This window comes from Emys orbicularis, chromosome 1 (genome assembly GCF_028017835.1).
Source record: "Emys orbicularis isolate rEmyOrb1 chromosome 1, rEmyOrb1.hap1, whole genome shotgun sequence".
NCBI lineage: Eukaryota > Metazoa > Chordata > Testudines > Emydidae > Emys > Emys orbicularis.
In genome coordinates, this window is record NC_088683.1 from 187,074,328 (window position 1) to 187,097,491 (window position 23,164).

The following is a 23,164-nucleotide window of genomic DNA, read 5'->3' on the forward strand; positions in this document are numbered from 1 at the left end:
CCCCTACTGCACAAAAATGCCCCGTCCTGTGGTTTGGGGTATTATGTTACACTGTTAGTTTTGTAACCCACAGAACAATCATTAGGTACTCTAAACTTCAGATGATAGATATTGATATATAGATATGCACACACACACAATATGAGAGAAAGAGAGGTAAAATATTCTTAGCAAAACCACTGATTACTAGTTACTCTGAGTAACTTTAGTTTGAGTAATTTAAAAGTTACTGCTCACAAAGAAGAGATTTGTCTCTTCGCTGCCCACCTTATTGTATTGTAGCTTACAATTCAGCAGTAAGAGAAGAAATGTGTTGGAAAATCTCAGTACGTAAATTATCCCCCCTATCCGCACAGACAGACCCATCCATGTTTTTCAGACATATACCTATTATTACATCAAATCATTTGTCCACCTACTTCAGTGTCTCCTCTCTGCCATTGCTCATGCTTGAGAGAGAAGGGGGGGTGGGGGATAATGAATATAGGACACAAATCTGCTGTAGCTACAGCTTTCCTCAGGCAAAGCTATTTTATGTTAAAACAAAGGATGATGTAATCTGTCCCATTCAATTGGGAGTTGGCTAATTGCTAAAAAGTAATGGGAAACGTATGTAGTCAGTCAACAAAGGAAGTACATTTTCAATCAGTCAACAGTGAATAATTCATTCAGGATACATACAGTACTCTGTGCATGCATGTGTGTATTATACACACACACCATATTTATGGGGAGATGATATCTATGTGATAAACATATCATAAACCTGTGCAATTTTTCATATTCCTATGATTGTATCACCTATCCACTGAGCCAGCAACCCAGGAACTTACTTTAACATTCCTGACCCCTCTGCAGCTTCTGTCATCTTTTAAAAACAAACTACCATCCTGCCTGAGGCCCAGGAGGTACAAAAATGAGCCTTGAGACTGTTACCAGCTTTTCTAATCATAAAAATGTCAGAGCTTTAAATCTGATGTCTGAAGGTCCTTGAGGGTTAGAAAGAGGATCTTCATACATATATCACTCCTTACTGTTTGACCCAGCACTCAGGTCTAACTGGGAAGGACCCAAAATATAGACAAGTGACTTTAGGTAATTTTGAGTTGTTTTACGTATTTGTTTTAATGTTTACCTCCATCGGAACTTTGTACAATTACATTCATGGTATGAAAGACACCTGACTTTACAGATGGAAACGAGATCGTTCCAATAACATTTTTTTAAAGCTCTCTAAAATGTTCTTAGAATAGTTTTTTTTTTTCTTCTGTAAATTATGGTTCATATAGATCAGTGGTTCTCAAAGCCGGTCTGCTGCTTGTTCAGGGAAAGTCCCTGGCGGGCCGGGCTGGTTTGTTTACCTGCCGCGTCTGCAGGTTCGGCCGATCATGGCTCCCACTGCCCGCGGTTCGCCGCTCCAGGCTAATGGGGGCTGCGGGAAGCGGCGTGGGCCGAGGGATGTGCTTGGCGCCCTTCCCGCAGCCCCCATTGGCCTGGAGCGGCAAACCGCGGCCAGTGAGAGCCACGATCTGCCGAATCTGCAGACATGGAAGGTAAACAAACTGGCCCGGACCACCAGGGGCTTTCCCTGAACAAGGAGCGGACCGGCTTTGAGAAGCACTGATATAGAATGTGTGGTGATGTGTTATAAAGGTTGATATAAAGATGGGATTTTCATAAATGTCAAACCAGGAGCTCAAGTGTCATTCAAAGTCAATGGAACTTGTGCTCTTAAGTCACTGAGGCACATGTGAAAATCCCCACCTTTCAGCTACGTAAGTTTGAGATGACAGTAATTTAACCACCCTCAGGTAAGCCAAAAAGAACAGGAGTACTTGTGGCACCTTAGAGACTAACACATTTATTAGAGCATAAGCTTTCGTGGGCTACAGCCCACTTCTTCGGATGCATATATCCACTTGGAACCACTTAAATCCTATTTTCTGTATTTAATAAAATCACTTTTTATTTAGTAATTAACTCAGAGTATGTATTAATACCTGGGGGAGCAAACTACTGTGCATATCTCTCTATCAGTGTTATAGAGGGCGAACAATTTATGAGTTTACTCTGCATAAGCTTTATGCAGGGTAAAACGGATTTATTTGGGTTTAGACCCCATTGGGAGTTGGGCATCTGAGTGCTAAAGACAAGCAGACTTCTGTGAGCTGTTTTCAGGTAAACTTGCAGCTTTGGGACAAGTGATTTAGACCCTGGGTCTGTGTTGCAGCAGAATAAACTTTTATTTCACACCACGATATAGTCAACATTGATATAGATATGCAGAGAGAGAGATGTGTGTATGTATTCTAGACATATTTATACAAATATACACACATAGAATGAATAATATCACACCTTGATAATATTTATTATTGCAGTCCTTTAAATTGTATGACTTTGGGGGATATGACCGTCTACTTGTGTATTTCATACCCTTCTCTTGCTGTTTGAGGCTATCAGCAAATAAAAACACATTTACCTTACTTAAAAATAATATTTGCCGGTCACCTTTAATACTCCATTCAACATGCTTCAAATTCCAATTGAAATTTCATCATTGCTAGATTGCTAGATAAAGGACATCGCTTTTTCTCTCCGAAACGATGTGCGCTAACGGCAAAAGCATGAAATTTGTATTCTACACTATCTACATTAAATGTGCATGTCCATCTATCTCCATAACTGACTGTCATCATTGTGTGTATATGTCTTATAATGATAATAAGAGTCCAATGCCGCTCAAGATGTCAAGTTCTCAGGGATAGATTTCTAGCTGTAGGCAACTTGTGCAAAGTACTTCACATTGTGAACATTCTCTGGCTAGTCACTGATTGTATTAGGCCTTTTAATGTAACTGTATAGGCACCTTTTGTTTTTCCGCTACATTTCAATTTAAATTATTATCATATGTGATCTGAGTTTTAAGACTTTCCAACTTAGAAAAATATTAAAGAATATTTAAGTGGAATTGCAGGCAACAGGAGATTTATTCAGATTAATGTATGCATTCTGTTCTGTTGTGAACATGTTTTGTTTAAGTTTAAAAACTTAATTAACCAAGGCTTTTATTAAATGAAGAGAGATTCAGATTTTTGGCTTATATTTCATAATCTATTTTTAAGTAAAATGTAGCAGTGTTCACTATGAAACATCAAGGGGCAATTCTTTGCTTATACTGATTCAACTCCATTAACTTGCAAAGAAATGAACTAGGGAAATAAGAGCAGGAAGTTAGCTAACTAACTCCAAATATTGCCAAATACAGGCTCTGTACACCTCTACCTGAGTGCTCAGCACTTTTGAATGTCAGACCCTTATTTATTTGTATAAATGTGGATTTAGGAGCTAAATGTTAGGCTTCCATTAAAACAAAACCTTCGTATAAATATATCTTACTGCTACACAAGTTGTGAGGTATGGTATTTCTGTCAGGATCTATCTTAGGGAGAAGGCATCATTTATTTACTCTGCCAGTACCAGTAATGGCGGGTATAAGCAAGCAGACCCACACTCCTGGTGGTGCATGAGAACAGAAGTCAGATTTATTTTTTTTAATTGACAAGCAGTTTTTAAATAGCATTTTTCATTTTTTTTTTTTTTTGGTGAGGTACTTAACCGCTCTATGGTTAGTGGAATCTAATTAAATGTAAAGTTGTGATGCAGGTGAGAAGGTTTTTCTGATGTTGTAAACCTTTCATAGTTTATAAACAAGAAGACCACAACTCAGCGCTGAAAGACAAATTTGTCCCTAATGCGGGAATTAAATATATTTTCGTCACCAAGCAGAAAGACAAATTAAAATAATTTGTATGCAAAGACCATATTAGATGTGTCTGATTCTGATATACTAACAGTAGAAAGGAAATTGTAGAACCTGTGGTTATCAAGCATTAAACAGAAGCAAGGAACAGCCACTACTGGGCAGTAGACAAATAGAAGTGGAGTATCTTCTGGATCCACAAAAGTGAAGAGGTTTTAAAATACAGTAATAAAAAGGTATAAAGCTAATAAGGTGAACAAAATGCTTTTGGTGTGAAGGTTGTTAATTAGCCTCATTTCTCCACCCAAAACCAAATTCGTAAAGCATGATTTCATATGGTTGTTTGTTATCCATAACTAAAAGGCTTTGGAGACTAAAACTTTCTCATTTTACATGGAAGTCCAAATAAAATTTGCTCAGTATTCTGTATTTTATGCTTTCTATTTGTGAAATGTCAATGTGCAGTAAATGAGATGCACCAAGCAAGAGTCTACATTCAGCAATTAGAGTTTCATAATCATATTTAGCATCTACATAGCACGGTACACCTTTAAAGCACTTTACAGACATTATCTAATTGATTATTTTAAAAGTAATTTTAATTATTCTTGATTTGTCCTAGATCAGAGGAGGAAAGCTCATGATTACCTACACGAGAAAGAATGATGCTGGCAAGTATGTCTGTGTTGGAACAAATATGGTGGGAGAACGAGAGAGTGAAGTGGCAGAGCTCACCGTTTTAGGTAAGAGAGACTCCATTGTGTGACACTTCATTAGTGAAAATGCCAGTATTTAATACAGCTTCATTTTTGGTATGGGGAGAAGCAGTTTTAAAGCAAGGTTGTTGTTTTTTAATCATCCATCTCCTTTGCTATGTTCATATTGGGCGTGTTCTTGTGACAGTCATGGATATCTTCCTGATGGCATATTCCAGAAAATAATTTAGCATCAATATCGGTTCTTCAGCACATAGTGGAATATTGTTGAAATAAAGAGGTTTGTTACTCCAGAACAAGATGAAAATCGAGGGAAAAGAGGAAATAATGAACACAAGTCAGCGAACTATGCTGATTTGTGAACAGAAAATGTAGATTTTTTTTCACATATGCAGTCAGATCTGACTTGGTTTTCACACTGCAGATAATTCCAGTTTTCACTGACCATAAGAGTATTTATAAATAATATCAAAACAAGAATTAACTGCAATAACAAGCATATGTATCATTTTCCCCTTCCATGAGGAAATTAATATAATCTCAGAAATTTAACTGAATCATTTAAGTAATGAAATCTTAAAATATGGATAGATCTGTTTTATGCATACATATACATTGACCTAGTAAAACAGGAGGTGGGCTACCACTTTGATACTTGCTGAGTGGCATAAATTTGCTACCATACAACTAGCTCAAATGATCCTAGAAACATTACACCATGTTTAATCGTCATTAAAGGGGATTTTCAGTCAAATTAAGCTAACTCAAGCTACCTTGATTGAAAAAGCACACCTTTTTTGCCTTTGTAGACAAGACCCTATGATGTCTGCAGTGCAGCCTGTGAATATCTTTGGCATTTCATGGCTGCCTCACGATCTTCGGTGCGGTCCTGATTCTGGACTCTCAGTGTGAAGTGTTGCTTCAAAGCAGTATAAGGCTTGGAAACAGCTTAACCCTGTTTATATTGGGAACAAACACTTTGAGTGCAGGGTTTACACCCATGAGCTTGGAAACTTCACAGCAACATCGAACTTCGAAAATAGCTGGATTCAGTTCAAGTTTCTCAGTGCTGACCCTATCTCTAGCAGTGGTATTTTATTCTGTTTGAGGCACTGCCCGCTCAGTGTTAAGTGCTTTGATTTGTTTTCAGTCCAATTTAGAGTTCAGGTGCTGGACATCTTGAAATTCTGTTCAGTGTTTATGAGTGGCGGGGATTCCTTAATATGTTGACAGTATTTAGCATCTCAAACTATGTTGGCATCCTCTCAGCAGTCGTCAAGACAGTGTGGTAATTTTTTTTTTGGAAGCTCAGGATATTTTCCTGTATATTGCTGTGATGTTTTCTATTTCAGGTGCCTTTGAAGCACTTGGTTTAAAGGTAAATTTAAGTCAAGTCAACTGTTAGGACTTCCAAACTTTCTGAAGTCTGGAAATTTTCAATAAACTTTGTTTGCATGAATATGGTTCTTATTCTTATTCTTATTATATATTAAGTGCCCATACAGCTGCATTGGTTAATTACCCACACCAGTATCTTTTTTACCATTATCCCAGGAATGGTAGTATTGATGAGTTATGGTTGCCTTATTGGAAAGTATTAGTTTGATTCCCCTTTCTGAAGACTTAAAGGAAGGAGGAATCTTCACGGGTTTTCATTTTGTTTTCTGTTTTCTCTTTAATTCAAAATTTATCTCTGATTTTTGTCCTGGGGGGAAAAAAAGATTCCCTTCTGGAGAGGAAGAATAATGTAGTGGCTATGGCACTAGCCTAGTTCTTGAGAGAACAGGTTCAGTTCATATATATATGAATGATATGATATATATGAAAACTGAAATAGATAAGTATTCTCAACTGGAGAACTTCTCCTTTCCTTCTTATACATTCTGAAGATATTTTTTACTGAGAGTCTATTATGAAAACGCCCTAATACTTATTTGAAGCAGGCAGAAACTCTTAGACTATTAATACAGCATTTTCATTCTTAACCTTCCTATAGAATATGGATCTAAAGAACTGCATGACTGCTATGTTCACTGGTATTGCCTAGCAGTCCAGCATTTCATTGTTATAGGGTTTTCTAAGTTAGAATCATTTTTCTTTTGCATAATTTTGCCAAACATCATTATCTAGACTCTTCTCCTTCAATAAATCTAGGCTTGCCATTTCCAGAATTTCATGTACTGGCTTCGGAGTGCCCAACAGTCTTCCCTGCCACCTTTTTGCACCTACATGCCTTGAGGGCTTTGGAGATTTTTATTACTATCTAAATAAATGTGCAGGTAAACCTGTTTTGCTTCTGTTGCACCAACACTTTTTTTATGCCAGTTAGCTGCATTATACCTGTTTGTGATGGTATCTCCTTTATAACATCATCAACTTTTAGACTCCAGAAGTGAGGTTCTGTTATAATTTTTACTGTACCTTATGGAGAAAATATATTTACCTGTAATGGGTATGTTGTTATAAGTTCACACTCATCTACCCACCTTATCCACAGAGTGGAAAGTGCATGTTTCAAATATATAAATAAAACCTTTTCAGCAACTTACATTTAGAGCTCAGCGGGATGTTCTCTTCCACTTCATGTGTGTTGAGGTTAGCTGTCCAAAAATTCAAAACCTATAGATGTTCCTGCCTGATACGCGTTATGAGCATGGACCCTTGATAACAGCGACATCTGTGAACAAGAATTATAGAGAAGTACTTTTCTTTTTCTTTGTGCTCGTGAGAAAGAAAATGATCACTTTTCTCTTTGCTCTAACACTTGAAATGATTCTATCAAACACAAACTGTTACTGATGACAAGGTGCAGTCATACTGAAGATTCTGTGGTGGCTTTAACTAGCCTCAGAATATCTTCAGTACTTCACCATCGCATCAGGGTCTCTACAGAGGCAATACTTAATGAGTGCCTTCTGTCAAAGGTACAATAAAATAATGATGCCTGTTGTCAGCTTTGGTGCCTTGCAGCAGATCTGTTTCTGCTGCTGGAGAGAAACTGAGGCCACTTAGGTCTAGTCTACACTACTGTGCTACATCCGTGCAGCAGCACTCATGCAGCTTCGCCGCTGTCCTGTGTCTGGTGAAGACGCACTATACCGATGGGAGAGACCTCTCTTGTCGACATAATTACTCCACCTCAATGAGAGGCGGAAGCTAAGTGGGTGGGAGAGTGTCTCCCGCCGACAAAGCGTGGGTGCGGACACTGCTTTAAGTCAATGTAACTTGCATCCCTCGGGGGGGGGGTGGCTTTTTCATCCCCCAGAGCGACATAACATACATCGAGTTAAGCAGTAGTGTAGACAAGCCCAGAGTCAGGTCTGATGTAATTTGCATAGTTACATTGTGTACATGATTTTTGTTATTCTTACAGCAAAATTGACCTGGCTGCACACAAGTAACTCTGGAATCCCCACATCAGCCACCCTGAGGCACTGCAAGTCTTGCAGTGCTGTGCCTTTAGTTGTAATCCAGTGTTTGTTTCCTTTCCTTTAGAAAGACCATCTTTTGTGAAGAGACCCAGTAATTTGGCTGTAACTGTGGAAGACAGTGCAGAGTTTAAATGTGAGGCTCGGGGCGACCCTGTACCTACAGTAAGATGGCGAAAAGATGATGGGGAATTACCAAAAGCAAGGTGCAGTATGTTAAGTTACCTTTTGGATAAGATCAAGTGCGGGTATCAATTTGATATTTAACAGTGGATAACTCCTGTGCTTGTATGGATGGGATTGGCGATCCAATAGGACTTCTTCTATTTCTGAATCCCATGGTCCTCTGCTTAAAGATATAATTCACTTCCGTTGAAACCTTAGAAACAGCTTGAACTAAAATCTTTACAATCTACTACAAAAACACCCAAAGTTTCAAGTTCAAACTACAATGTATGGCATGAATGAATTCTGTACTCGAAGTACCTACTGTAAAATGTCTAATAGATAATATAATTAGGCTACAGCACCAAGAAGTGGATAATGGAATTGCAAGTGATGCAAGATGCAGCCTGCTAATGTATAGTGCTGCTCTTAGGAGACCTGCTTTTTTTGTTATCAAGTCTCCAATTCACATTTCTTCTGTCATTGGCCTAACAGAGTGGAAAGTAAAATAGTCTTGTAAAAAGGAAACACATTTTATGAAGTTTTTTCCCCTCATTTTGCTTAAATTACTAATCATCGGTTTTAAAAGTATTGATGGTTTTTTTTCCCCAAAGAGAACACACTGTAACATTTGGGTCCCTTCATCTTCTACATCCAAATCCTGTTCCCTGTTAAACCACTGCATATAGGGTAAAATAACTGCTTTCTAGGAAGAGAAACATACTGGCTACATTATGCAAAGATGAGTAAAAGGTGATGAAATTGGAGGGAATATTATAAGGCTATGTTATTGCCTTATAAAATGATTGAATGAGTTATGTTTTAGCTTGACTTTAAGATGGCCTTTGGTTATGTTCATAAGAACAATGCTGCTTTTTTAATCTTTTAAACCCTTATAGCTCCTGATTTTTACATCTTCCTACATGCAAATGAAGAAAAATATAAGAATGATTTTTTTTCTTTCAGAAATATCATTAAACATATTTAGTAAATGCATTGTAATTAAAAGTCTTAAGGCCAAAGTCTAATGTCACTTACACCAGATTTACCAGTCAACTACGATTACTTTATTAGAGATGGTCTTGATTTTCACATTGTAAGTGAGATCAGATTAAGCTCTCAAGTGTGTTGTTTTGAAATATTTTTCCATAGTTTGAAGGCAATATGCATGTTTCATGTATTGCTTAAATATGTTCATATCTCAGAGAAACATATGAATTTGAAGGCAAAAACTTCTTATGCTTACACTTTATACACTAAGGAAACTGGCAATATTATTTGTATTTATACAATCACACTTATTTGCTGTTATATGTATTTAAGATATGAAATCCGTGATGATCACACCTTGAAAATCCGGAAAGTTATGGCAGGAGACATGGGGTCTTATACTTGTGTTGCCGAAAATATGGTTGGAAAAGCTGAAGCATCAGCAACGCTAACAGTTCAAGGTAAGCTGTTTCTTTATATAATACTTAACCCCAGAAAAAGGAAAGAAAATGGATTTTCTATTCAGTAACTTTAATAGAACCATAATTAATATTGAATGTGATAGGCTATGTTATAAAAAATACAGAAAGATCATTTTGGTTTGATTATTTGAGCACTGTTAAACTACTGAAGCATTTCAGAGCATAACATAAGAATGGCCATACGGGGTCAGACCAAGGGTCCATCCAGCCCAGCATTCTCTCTGCCGACAGTGGCCAATGCCAGGTGACCCAGAGGGAGCGAACCTAACAGGCAATGATCAAGTGATCTCTCTCCTGCACCTTCTGACAAACAGAGGCTAGGGACACCATTCCTTACCCATCCTGGCTAATAGCCATTAATGGACTTAACCTCCATGAATAAATAATTTCAAATATTTTTTTTCAGAAGTGTGAAAAGAATTAATGTTCAATGCTGGGAAGGGAATGCATTTTGAACTGCAATGCCTTTAGAAGCATGTTATTTCTAAACTTTGTATTTAAAAGCTTAGGAGACAGGAGAACTTTTTTCTCCTTTCTGTGACTATTATCACCTCAAATTATTTTAACTGGATACAGATATTGTGACTTCAAATATCCGTTGGATTTTTTTATTTAAAGTAGTAATGTTGACATTTTTTAGATTCCCAAATGGTAAGATATTTCACCATCATCTTATGTGGCATCTCTATTAGTGGAAGTTTGCAACCATGGTAGTCCATTCTGTATGATCCTCTGCTGATCTCTTGTGGATGAATGGTCCTTTTGATCCACCCAGTACACCACACCATTCATCCAAGATCATTTCCAGTTTTCCCTTCCAGTGCCTGTAAACATGTTGTGCCACTGACCCTTTTAAAATGTGCCCTGCAAATTGAATCATTCTTTTAATAAGATCTCTAATAGCATTTGCTAAATCCCAATAATCACCAATCTCATCAGATGTTTATTCTTCCAGATATCTCTTTTGCTCTTTCTAGTCTGGTGTGACTTCAGTATCTGATCTTCTGTAAAGATGCTTCCTAAGTAGCAATAATTTCTTACTTGTATGTCTGTCTCATTCACTGGACTCTTATGTGTTTTCCCAGGATCCTTGTCTAACACCATAATTTTTTTTTCTTATCCACATTCCACTTTAGACCATATTCTTTGCCATATTCATATATAATCTCTACTAACATCATGAGATCTTCCGAATCAACCATCAGCACTATCATCTGAATAGAAGAAATTATTCACCAATTTTTCCACTCATCTTAATACCTTCTTCTGTTTCCTGTATTAATTTAATTAAGCACTCGCTATAAATGTTGAATAAAGTTGATCATCTTGTCTCAGTTTTCTCTCTTGATCTCTATTAGATTTTCATTTTCATCTCCCGTTATAATTACCTTCTGATTCCAGTGTAATTGTTTTATTACTCAGTGTTTCTATCCATCAATCCACACAGATCTTATATATTGAGCAATTTGTAGAGGTAGATTCTGTCAAGTGCTTTTTGGAAGTCAGTGAAACACAAGTATGCTGTTTTCCCCATTTCAATTGATCTTTCTAATATGAGCTTCAAGTTCATAATGGCGTTGATCGTGCCCTTTCCACATTTGAACCTGTATTGTTGTTTGCTTATTTCCTTATCAATCTTTCCTTTAATTTGGTATTGAGTGTAACTTTAGCGCCCTCATGGCCAAGATGGAGTCTGCTCTGCAGGCAGCTCTGGCCAAGAGAAGGTGCGCGCAGGAATGGAGCAGGAGAAATCCCTTTCACCCCAGGGGCACATGTTCCAAACCCCCCAGAGTGAACACACACACACACACACACACACACACACACACACACACACACACACACACACACACACACACACACACACAAAGTACAGTGGATATAAGAAAGGGAGATATTTATTTACAGAGGGATGAGAGGAGAAAAACAACAAGGGGAAATATAGGGGGAGCAGTAAAACAGGGTTGCATTCAAACCAACGCCCCACGGGCCCAGTGGTAGCACTGTCTGAAAGGGCAGACACTGAGCAATGTGTCTGCACACAGAGTTCAGGAGTCCTGAGCAAAGTTCCAGTCCAGTGGTGAGTCTTGGGTGCTCCTGGTCGTCTTCGGCGCCAGTGAACTTTCCCCCAACAAATCCCTCTGGCGCCCTCTTCTGCTGCTCTCTGCAAAGCCACACAGAGCGACCACCTCCCCACTTAACTACCTAGCAACCTCCCTCCTTGTTCCCAATGCAGAGTCCCAAGCCCCAGTACTCACAGCCCCATGCAGTTCTAGGCAGCCGTGATACTGGGTCCAGTTCCGGCCTGTCCTTCTCGGGTGATTCCTCCCTGGCACAGTGCTTCTCCTGGCTCCTGTCCTGGGGTGTCCCCGATCAGCCACCCTGTCCTTCCCAGGCTTCAGGCAGGTTCTCTGCTGCTTCACTTTGCCAGGGCCTCTCCGGGCTGCCCCTCTCTCCCTCTGAGCTTCACCCCCTGGCGTTTCCCTCCTTTTTGTCCTCACTCTCCCCCTCCCCCCAGGAAAAATGTTTAAAGGGGCCATGCTCCCTAAACCCCAAAGGGGTTACATGAGCAACTCACAAATGCATCTTAGAGGCATGCAATATTAGGTCAATTTTCCGTAGTTTTTACAATCCATAGTGGTGTTGGTTTTTAAGGATTTGGATACACAGGTTGTAAAATTTTCTGGCAATTCTCAAACTTATTCTTCATTACATCTGACAGAGCTTTCAAGCCTTCATCCGCCTATGCTTTTTAACAGTTCAGCTAGTATTCTGTCACAACCTAGTGCTTTTCCTTTCAGAAGTCTTTTTATTGCTACTGTGATTTTTTCATCCATTATTGGTGGGCTTAATTCATCGATTTAAGTTTTTGAAGGTTATCATCACCATATAGTTCTTTAATATATTCTCACCATCTCTCTTTCTTGTCTTTAGAGTCTATCAGATAGTGTCCATTTTTTCCCTTAAGGGTCATATTGATCTCCCTTTCTTCTATAGCTAAAGGCCATTATCTTTTCATGCATCTTACTTTGTTTGTTCTCTTTATCCTGTTGTTCAAGTTCTTGCATTTCTCATTCAACCATTCAGACTTTGCTAATCCGCATTTATTCTGTATTATTTGATTTTGTCTTTGGTATTCCTCTCTTTCTGCTGTTGATCTTTGTGCTTTTACTTTCCTCCTTTTGTCTATCTGACCAATGATTTCATCTGTTACCCATGGATTTTTCTTAGCTAGAAACTTCTTCCCTACATATTTATCTGCAGCTTCTTTGGTAGCATGTTTCAGATGTTCCCAAGTCGCTTGGTAGTCACTTTTTCTTGGTAGTGACTTTGTATCACCTGATTTGTCAGAGGTTCAAGGTTCCATCCTAGATAGTTTTTGGCTTTCTGTAACTTTTTCAGTTTGATATTCAGATTCATCAATACCAATCTATGATCTGATCCAGAATCTAGACTTGGCATAACCTTAACCTTCTTAAGACTGTTTTGTATACCTACAGTTGATAGGGATAAAATCAATTTGTTTTTTATACATCCCTCCTGGTGATTCCCATGTATGGCGAGATTAGTTACAGTGAAGTATGTTTTGCAACTAATGAATCACAGATGTGTGTGTACAGTATATGCATACATACATTTAATACACTAAACCAGATCGATACAATTTCGTCTCTTTTTCATGTTAGTAATCTATTAAAGCATACTGCAGCACTACTGTTCCTTTGAATGATAAAAATCAAGGGGAACTGAAGGAATTACTATGTGTAAAAAAATCTTCATTGCCTTTGTATACACACAATCCAGATGTTCACTATTGAGATAATCCCTCTCTTCCTTTCTCAGCTAGCAGACAGCCAATGATGTCATATTGATGCTTTTTCCCTAAGCTAGTGGGTATGATGATCCTTCTGTCCTTTTCTCTGTTCAGCAGGAGGGAGTTCTGGGGAAATATGGGCTTAAAATATTGTATTGAGTAACAAACTCTTATTTTGACACATTTACCATAGCAATGAAGTTGTTGCTCATAAAGTGCTTAGCTTGTTCCAGTAGCTGACTCTAGAAATCTTTGGTGCTATCATCTTTTCTCAACACTGAGCCATCTGCAGCTCTTAAGCAGAATAAGGTGGTCTGTAAAGGGATACTTCTGTTGTGAAGTTCTCATACCAATCCCCCAGTCTTTTTGGAGGTGTTTTATCCTTCTGTACATTGATACTTTGACAAGAAAATTAGATAAGGAACTTATCATCCTTGATGTCCACAAAATCATTAGCCCCTGTGTTCATTTTCTTTAATTAAGGACTCTCCAATTAAAAACAGAAACAAACAAAAAAGTGAAAGAAAAACAATTTGAATTATTTTCAAGACAATTTGTTAGATTTGATCCTAAGATCAACTGTTAGTCTTGAAACCAAGATGCTGCTATTAAAGCAGCTAATTTTGTGACTACAATTTCTGCTGCTACACTGTCAGAAATAATCTATGGCCCCTGTTTTACAATCACTTATGCAAGTGAATAAATGTACACATGTTGAGTAGTCCTATTTTTTTTCAGTGGTCCTACTAATATGTAGAATTACTTAGTTGCAGAAATGTTTACAAGATCAAAGGGGATGGGTATTCTGTATTTCCAGAATACCATAATGCTTGTTTGGAATAGACCCATAACCTAGGCCCTGATATGGCAAAGTACTTAAGCATATGCATAGGTCCATCTCTATTCAGTAAAGCACTTAAACACATGCTTCAGTCATATTTACTTCATGGGATTTAAGCGAATGCTTAAAGTGAATCGAAATTGCTTCTATTAATCAGTACAGCAAAAGTAAGAAAATTGGAATAAGTATAACAGAACGACCCTCTGTACAGTAACTCCTCACTTAACATTGTAGTTATGGTCCTGAAAAATGCGACTTTAAGCGAAACGATGTTAAGCAAATCCAATTTCCCCATAAGAATTAATGTAAATGAGGGGGTTAGGTTCCAGGGAAATTTTTTTATCTCTCTCTCTCTATATATATATATATATACACATACACACAGTATAAGTTTTAAACAATTTAATACTGTACACAGTGATGATGATTGTGAAGCTTGGTTGAGGTGGAGGAGTCAGAGGGTGGGATATTTCTCTTACTGTTAAATGATGAACTAGCAATTGGCTGAGCCCTCAGGGGTTAGCTCTCTCACTCTACAATGCAGCAGGAATGGAGGTAGATATACGCATTTCCCCTTTAAGTACACTGCCTTGTTAATTAGATCAGCTTGCTGAGACCGCAGCTGCTGCAATCTCCCTCTGTCCTGAGCCCTGGTGTCACCGTCCCCCCCGCTCTATGGTAGATGGGGTAAGCGGGGTGCAGGAGCAGGAGGGAGGGGGACACCCTGACATTAGCCCCCCTCTTCCTTCCCTCCCCTGCGCATAGCAAGCAGGAGTCTTGGGGAGAAGCTCCAAGGCAGAGGGCAGGAGCAGCACATGGCAGTGGGGGGAGGGACACAGCTGAACTGCAGGCAGCATCTGCACAGGGAACTTAGGGGAGCGGGGAGCTGATGGGGGGCTGCCAGTCCACCCTGGTTCCAAGCCCCCACCAGCTAGCTGCAACGGGCTGCTCTTCCTGCAAGCAGTAGACAAAGCAGGTGGCTTCCAAACGACGTTAGAAGGGAGCATTTCACAACTTTAAACGAGAATGTTCCCTAATTGATCAGCAACGTAACAACGAAACAATGTTAACCGGGGCGACTTTAAGTGAGGAGTTACTGTACTGGCATATTCGCAACCTAATAGAGCCAGTGGAGGTGACATTGAAACAAAGTAAGTGGAGACCTACATAAGAGGGTGAGACTGCACAGGCTTCTGCCTTCTGGATGTCCCAACTAGGGATGGGTTTGACAACTTTTTAGATGCTTTTTTCAATTCCACACACATACATCCAAGACCAAATCTGATTAGGTTTTGACCCCCTGCCTGTGCTTGGTGTTCCAGGGGACCATATCTGGCATTCTGGGAGACCATAATTACATTTTCAACAGTTACCCAAACCATTTCCATCTGTTCCTTTCATCATAACTTTGATTCTTCAATATAGCTATTGGAGAAAGCCTCTAAAATTCTGTTATTTGTTCATTTGTGGTTTACTGGGTTATCACAAGACACATTGCTAAATTATCACAAGATATATTTTGCTAGATTTCATAATCTTAGGTCAAGTATATATCATTCATGCTAACTTATGGTAACTGCATTCTTTACTATATTTTTACTTTTACTATACTTTTACTTTTAATATAGCCAAGCCTGTTTTCAATACTGATATATATATACGTACACTCTGGTTTCCCTACTTGCATTATAGCTTCCATTATTATTTTTATAAGCATGCTTAGCAGATAGATTTTTTTTTTAATCCAAAACTAGAGATCCTTCAAGATCAGGTCAGGGGTCAATGGTCAACACTCCACACTTAATTTCCATAATACATCGCACAATGATTATGATAATTAATTTGACACAGGCTTTCAGTAGAGACCTTACTATACCCCTTCTGGTGAATTAAGGAGATCCCTGTTCCCCTGGGAACCCTTGTACCTTCTGCAGTTGGCATCAAGAGGTCTTTGGATCACAGTCTCGTATATCCAAAACAAGGATCCTTTGCATACTCACGTGTATCAGGTTTCTTTAGGTCTCAGATGCACCCCAGAATCCTATGCGCTGGTTACAGAGCTTCAGCTTTGAAGGACAAGTGCAAAGGATTCTAGAATACTAGTAAAGATACTCAGTGTTGATGACAGGGCAGGAACAGCGATACTATTCTGGAGGAGTATGCGACTCCAGCAGTTCTGTGAGGTTAGTTAGATCAGGGGTCGATTGTGTTTTTGCTTGTATTGGCAGTTCACTTGAGGCTAACTATGATCCATGCTTCTATGCAAGGGCGATAGTGACCAAAACCTTTAGATAAACTAGGAGCCAGAGTTTAATAAGATAGGGAGAAGCATCTTTGTTTTGTAGTGTTCCCCCGTCCCCCTCCCCCGTTGGTCCAAAATAGGTCAAGTTTAACCCTCAAGGCATGCTGCAAAAGACCCATCATTTTGATAGGGATTTTGGAGGGGGCAGAAGGCACAAGGAGTTTGCTGCTGTATTTATCAGATGATATATTCATTTTTATGCAGTTTTGGGTGATACTGAGTTTGATTGTAAATATAGTTCCTGTGAGGGCATCTCCAGCTCATTAATTAAAATAATAAGAATAAATTAAATTTTGATTTTTTTAATGTGGCTTTAAAAATAGTGTGATATTTGGAACCCACTATTGACATTAGAGAAGGACCCAAACAAATCCCTGGATCTGAACACCCTTGAATTTTGAAGTTGGGTTCCTGATTTGGATCTGAACGTCCTGTCTTGGGTCCCTCTCTAATTCAAATGTATTTTTCCTTTTGAAAGCAGATGTGTTTTTTTTTTTATTCCTAAAACTCTTAGGTCATATCCTACCTATAATTCCCAATCAAAACACAGACAAAATAATAAGCCACAAGAGTGTCCTGTAAAATGTAGTGATTCTTATTAACAAATTTGTGAAAAGACGAATGAGGGAAAGCACCACTTGTGGTTTTATAGCTTAAGGAACAGCCATTTTACCCTTAATGACTGCCATAACTATGACAGCACTTGAGATTTCTATCAGTGATCTGTTGCTTCCACTATTTCAAGTGAACTGATATAAATCTTGAGAGAGACAAGGTGGGTGAGGTAATATCTTTTATTGGAACAACTTCTGTTGGTGAGAGAGACAAGCTTTCAAGCTTACACAGAGCTCTTCAAATCCATTTAACATAGCTTAATAAATAACCGTTCCTAAGTTTTAAAAAATTACATTTTTGAATTGGAGCTTTAATTAAGAAATTAGGTTCTATGATATTCTTAAACTTTTTCATGGTGTGACCCACATTTTAATAGATTATTTCATGAATTATCTTCCCTACCATTCACGAACTTCCGGACCAATTCCCATCTCAGTAGTAACTGCACAATTACTACAGCAATTGCTTACAGAGAAAAAGTAATGTTAGAAAAGTTTTTTGTTTTGTTTTTTTGTTTTCATATCAAGTCTCTGAATCCAAGTTAGCTACTGGAAACAAGGAAGGGAACCACCTGCCTCTTAGGAAATCATTCCAAGTGCTATGGACCAGCAGTGGTCCAAAGAAGTATGACATTAAAAATACCTTAAAGCTAGGGGGTTTCAACTTGTTGAAATTTTTTTGTCAGTGCTGTAAAGAACATGAAAACAATGGCTTTTAATCACCAACTAAAGAATATTTAATTAAATAGAGCTATTGAAGACTATGCTTTCCTAAGCTTTATAGTTAGGAAAAAATCGATAACTGATGTAATAGTCTTCACTGTTGCAGACAATGTTTAAATAATTGTACTATCAGAATTGATTAAAATAGAATTTTACATCAAGTTGCTCAATTTTTCTTCTCTTGGGGGAATTTTGTGTGTATGTATGAAATTGGTAGATAATGGGGTGACAATATTATCCTGTGGTTGGTTGGATCATAAACAGGTGTGTATATTTTATGTTCATTGTGAAATATCCTTGGATTATATGAAATTATGCTAAACACCAATATAAAGGTAAGCTTGAATTTTCTGCTCTGTGTCCAACTCCTATTTTGTTTTTTACAGGAAGATCTATACCAGTGTTTCTCAAATGTGGCCACCATGGCCGCATGCGGCCACCAGGAGCTTTTCTTGTGGCCACAGCCTCCTGGGCAGTGATTGGGGGGAGGGGAGGAGCACTAGCAGGGGGTCCACAAACGCCAGAGGCAGCCAGTGAGTTCCCCACCTTCCTGGGGTGGTGAGGCTCGGACTTCAGGCCTCAGCCCTGGAGTGGTGGGCAGCAGGCTCCGTTCATAGGGCTTCGGGCTCTGACCCGGCCGCGGAGGCGGGCCCTCAGCTTACACCCCCTCACATATTGCCCCTGGTGCCCGCTGCGCTGTCTCCCTACCCACCTCCCCTTCCAGGACTTAATTTGTCCTCTGGCTTGCCAGGGCTGAATAAATCTGCTGTGAAAATTGATATTGGTACATTTGCTAATATCACTTTTAACAGTCTTCCAGCTAGCTAGCAAGTCTGCTGCTGTGAAAAGTAATATTAACAAACAAATAAATGTTACTCTTTTCACAGCAGCAGATTTACTAGCTAGCAAGTCTTAAAAAAAAAAAAAAAAGGGAGGGGGGGCAAAAGAAACCACAACACAAAAACACAAGAATGTGCAAAGCAGCTTATTTGTGTTTCTATTCTGTTTAGGACCAGCATAGAATAGAGACAACTGTACATTATTTTTATTATTGAGTCTGCAAAAAACCCTCTACAGAAATAAATTGCAATGATTTGGACATGTATACATGCCTATGTATTTGTTTTTCCTAAAGTTAATTAAGTATTTAATGAAAATTGTCAGAACAGCCACCAGCAATAGTTAGTGGCCGCACTCTGAGGCCACCAAAAAAATTGTTGTGAGACTCCCTGTATACAGTGATCATGATTAAAAGAAAACATTTGCCAGCAGATACGATACATATTGTTTAATTTTTTTCCATTTATCTGATAATGAAAGGTGTGCCTCTCCAGACTCTCGATATCCCTACAACAAATTACAAGAATGAAAATAAAATTAAATAGTATCTTACCCCAACAGCCAGCCCCTCTGAATCCCAGAAAAAAACCCTTACCCCACCCAGATCCACATTTATTTCTTGTTTAATGGAAAAGCTGTGGTAAACTCAGACATCATGTGTGCTAACTGGTGACAAATGCCGACTTTTCAACAGTAAACACTGCACTCTTACATTGTTTTGCTAAGGAGCAGGTTTACTATACCATTTTGTGACTACTATCTTTGGTATGTTTGGGCATTAAAATTCTCTTTCATTATGTGTTGAATAATAGCTAGGTCAGTTAGAGGGACAAATGAAGGATATATACAGTACTCTTAAAAGTCTTCATAGTTCAAGCTACAGTATGTAACCAGGCACTATGTCATGATCCTCTAGTGCAAGAAAAATCTTGTTGCTGCAGGCCTGAATGACATACACTGAACATGTAAATTCTGCTTCCTGCAGGAGCAATGTACTTACTTCTATTATCAGAGGGGTAGCCGTGTTAGTCTGAATCTGTAAAAAGCAACAGAGGGTCCTGTGGCACCTTTAAGACTAACAGAAGTATTGGGAGCATAAGCTTTCGTGGGTAAGAACCTCACTTGCATCTGAAGAAGTGAGGTTCTTACCCATGAAAGCTTATGCTCCCAATACTTCTGTTAGTCTTAAAGGTGCCACAGGACCCTCTGTTGCTTTTTACTTCTATTGGTATCCTCTTCTATTTGCTGTGAATGACTGCAAAGGTACTCCCAAGATTGTAGTCCAAACATTTGCCCCATCAGCCACGCACAATATATTCTACAAGATTCATTTGCCACCGCGTGATACTACTGAGGCTTACATCATGCATCCTGCTGCTTTTCTTTCTCTGACGGGGTACCCCTGCTTCTTAGTGCGAATACGATGGGCTTTCTGCTCTCATTCCATATTTCAAAGGCAGGCATGATCCTTTTTATATTGGCTTTTCTCCAAGCTAACTGCCAGCTCTCCCTGATGGCACTGCCGGAGGGTTTACAGCATGTTGAAAGCCCGGGCTTCTGTCACTATGCAAATCAAGAGGTTCCACAGAGTTGTCTCTGTGAATTCTCCTTTCCAGGAAGTATTTTATGGCCTTGTCTCTTCCCCTCCCTCTGGCCTACCAGTAGTTTAAGTACAGAGAGGGTCCTTTGGCAGGAATTAAGAGAAAACGTTGAGTTCATCAATGTTAGCACTCAATGCTGCCACTCTCTGAAATGCAGCTCAGTAAATCCAGGGCAGAAGTTCTGACCAGGCTAAATTGATATATCCTGGAAACAGAGCAGTAGTAACTAAATCAAAGGGTTTTCTCTTCCCAAAGATGTGGTTTCTTCCCTGAGCAGCTCTTTTCTACCACAACCAACAGGAAAATAGCCAAGATTTGTTGCTGATACTGGCGTAACCAGGCTGGTTAATTCCAGATTCTTACATTTGTGTCACTTTTTACTATCTGTAATTAGAAGTACCTGATAGTTCATGATTTGTTTTATGCGTTTAAAAGCCAAAACAACTTTGCAGTAGGTCTGCCATATGTGAACTCCATTTATTTATTTTTACTTGCTAGCAATGCCATTTTTTAAAATTCAGATCTCTTTAAAAGTGTATCTGTTTCACTTGACAGTATTCCTCATCAGGTATCACAAATAACATTTTCTAAGGTTCAAAAGTTATTTCATGGTAGTGATTTACTGTCCTTCCTTTTTACTGAGTGTCTGTAGCCATTGATCACGGAGTCTTCCTCCACTCTTCCCAAATAGCTTTAATGTATTGTCAGCATAAGGTTTCCATTTGTTAATCTGTAATTGTACAGTTTAGTTTTAGCTTTTGCAATGCAGCCCTAACAGATTTAATTCTGAAAGACAGAGAACATTTTCTATGGGTTTTAAATAATCTTTCCTAAGTAGAGAACTGTGGTGCCATAACCAGATGACAGGAAAATTCAGACTCCATTATCTCTTTAAAAAAAAAAAAATAACAAAAACATATTAGAAGGTTCCTAGGAGTTGTTCCAACTGCATTAGGCTATCATCATGTCTTTTATGCTCTTATTCAAGTAGCTTATTTACAGTTTCTGGCTGGCTTTTTTTAAGGCATTAGTATTTACTTAGATTGTAATAGTACCCAAAGTAGCTAGGTCCTTTCTAAACACAGCGTAAAACACCGTTCCTGCTCTGAGCTGTGCAAAACTAAAAAAAAAATGCTTCATTTATGGCATTGCTTCAGTTTTGAAATGGATGGAGTTACACCAGTGTAAATCTGGTTATGGGGATTCTCGTCCCATCTGTGCTCCCTAAATTGTCACTAGTTTATAAAATGTTTTCTGCTAGAAATCTCTAATATGCCTATTTTTTGTCTTTTCTTTGGGAGAAAAGCAGGTTGAGGGACTAAATCGTCTCAAATATCTACACACACACACATCCTCCATAGTTCAGAGCTTCTCCAAGAGGGCTCATATCACCCCCAGGCAATGACTACAGAATTCATAAACATTTTAAACTGAAAGTTGTGCATGTTTTAACCTGAGAAGTGCTGACTTTTTGAACCACACCACAGGTGGTCTCTTTAATTTTATTTTATTTTGTAATGAAAACCTTTTTATTCAGTGGCTACTGCAAAAAGAGATTATCAACTTTATTATTTCATAGTTGGTTTCAGTAAAGTCTGCAACGTAGAAATAGTTTCAGTAAGTTTCTTACTCACCCTCCTCCCACAAAAAGCCACTTCACTGCAGTATTTTTTTCACCTGAATAGCATTCTTCATCTGAGGAGCTTAAAATAATTTAAAAGTAAGTTTCACAGCTCCATATAAGGCAGATATAATGCAATGCTGATTTTACAAATGAGACACAGTCATACAATGGGGATGGAGCCAGATTTTAGGGCCCAGCACCCTCAGTTGGAGGCCAGATTTTCCAAAGGGCTCAGTCCCCAGTAGGCATCTAAATGAAGTGACCGGATTTTTAAAAGTTCTCAGCAGCCAGTAACTACCATTGAAAACAAAAAAGGGAGATTTAAATGATATGTCAGCCTTGTGCTCGTCTGAATTTCCTGTGCCAACTAAAAAGGCTGGTGACATCTTGGCAGTAACACCAACACAGAATTGTTTGTCACATACATTGCAGAGCTCCAGCTGCATGTGTGTCTGGCTGCTCAATGAGATGCAGAAAACAGTTATGACTTTGAATCTTTGCAATTTAAGTTCACCTCTTGTTGCTAGTGGCTTCAGAGGTGATGCTACTAAACTAGCACAATATATGTGGTGATGGCATACCGTGCAGTTTTGATAACATGTCCTAATAACCTACCCACACATGCATCTTTCACATCATATTTGTCAAACCACCTCTAGGCATAATTAAATTTTCAGCATTGAATTTGTACCAGTACAGTACCTGTCTTTCCCAAATGGTAGCATCAAACTTTTGAATACACCACCCATTCCTATGAGACCGTGCTACTTTCCTGAGATGTCTCGATTACAGCACAATCCGTGCATATCATGGGAGTAGCATTTTCAGGTGAAGCAGAGAATTCCAACCAATCCACTTCAGAGACCTATTCAAATGTCCATCTAGGAAGAGAACTTGACTAGTTGAGGTTTATTTATAACTTGAATGATATATGTTAAGGCTCTTGACAGCTACTTTTCAGTGGCATTTCACTTCCTTTTTTTTCTTGCTGTGTATTTGAAGCATTATTGTTGAAATTGTTGGGGATTCCACCACTTCCGTCTGGAGACTATACTATGCTCTAGATCAGTGGTCTCCAAAGTGGGGTGCGCAAGAGGATCCTTTGGGGTGCGCGGCTTTTTTTCTTTTTTTCCCTCCCTTGGCAGTTTGGCCGGGAGTCTGAGCGGTGTTTTTTTTTTTTTTTGCTTCGACAGTTCGGCCAGGAGCAGGGGGTGCGCGATCAAAAAAGTTTGTAGACCACTGCTCTAGATCAGGGATCAGC

General features: G+C 38.8%; 1 protein-coding gene across 1 annotated transcript in view; it reads left to right on the top strand.

The window, feature by feature from the left end:
- ROBO1 (roundabout guidance receptor 1) overlaps positions 1-23,164 on the top strand; it is a gene marked incomplete at its 5' end in the record, with an annotated part of 534,368 nt that overhangs the window by 411,713 nt on the left and 99,491 nt on the right. The window contains 3 exons of the mRNA XM_065420893.1: positions 4,386-4,506; positions 7,975-8,113; positions 9,396-9,523. Coding sequence (XP_065276965.1) covers positions 4,386-4,506; positions 7,975-8,113; positions 9,396-9,523 — 388 coding nt within the window. The remainder of the gene's footprint in view (positions 1-4,385; positions 4,507-7,974; positions 8,114-9,395; positions 9,524-23,164) is intronic.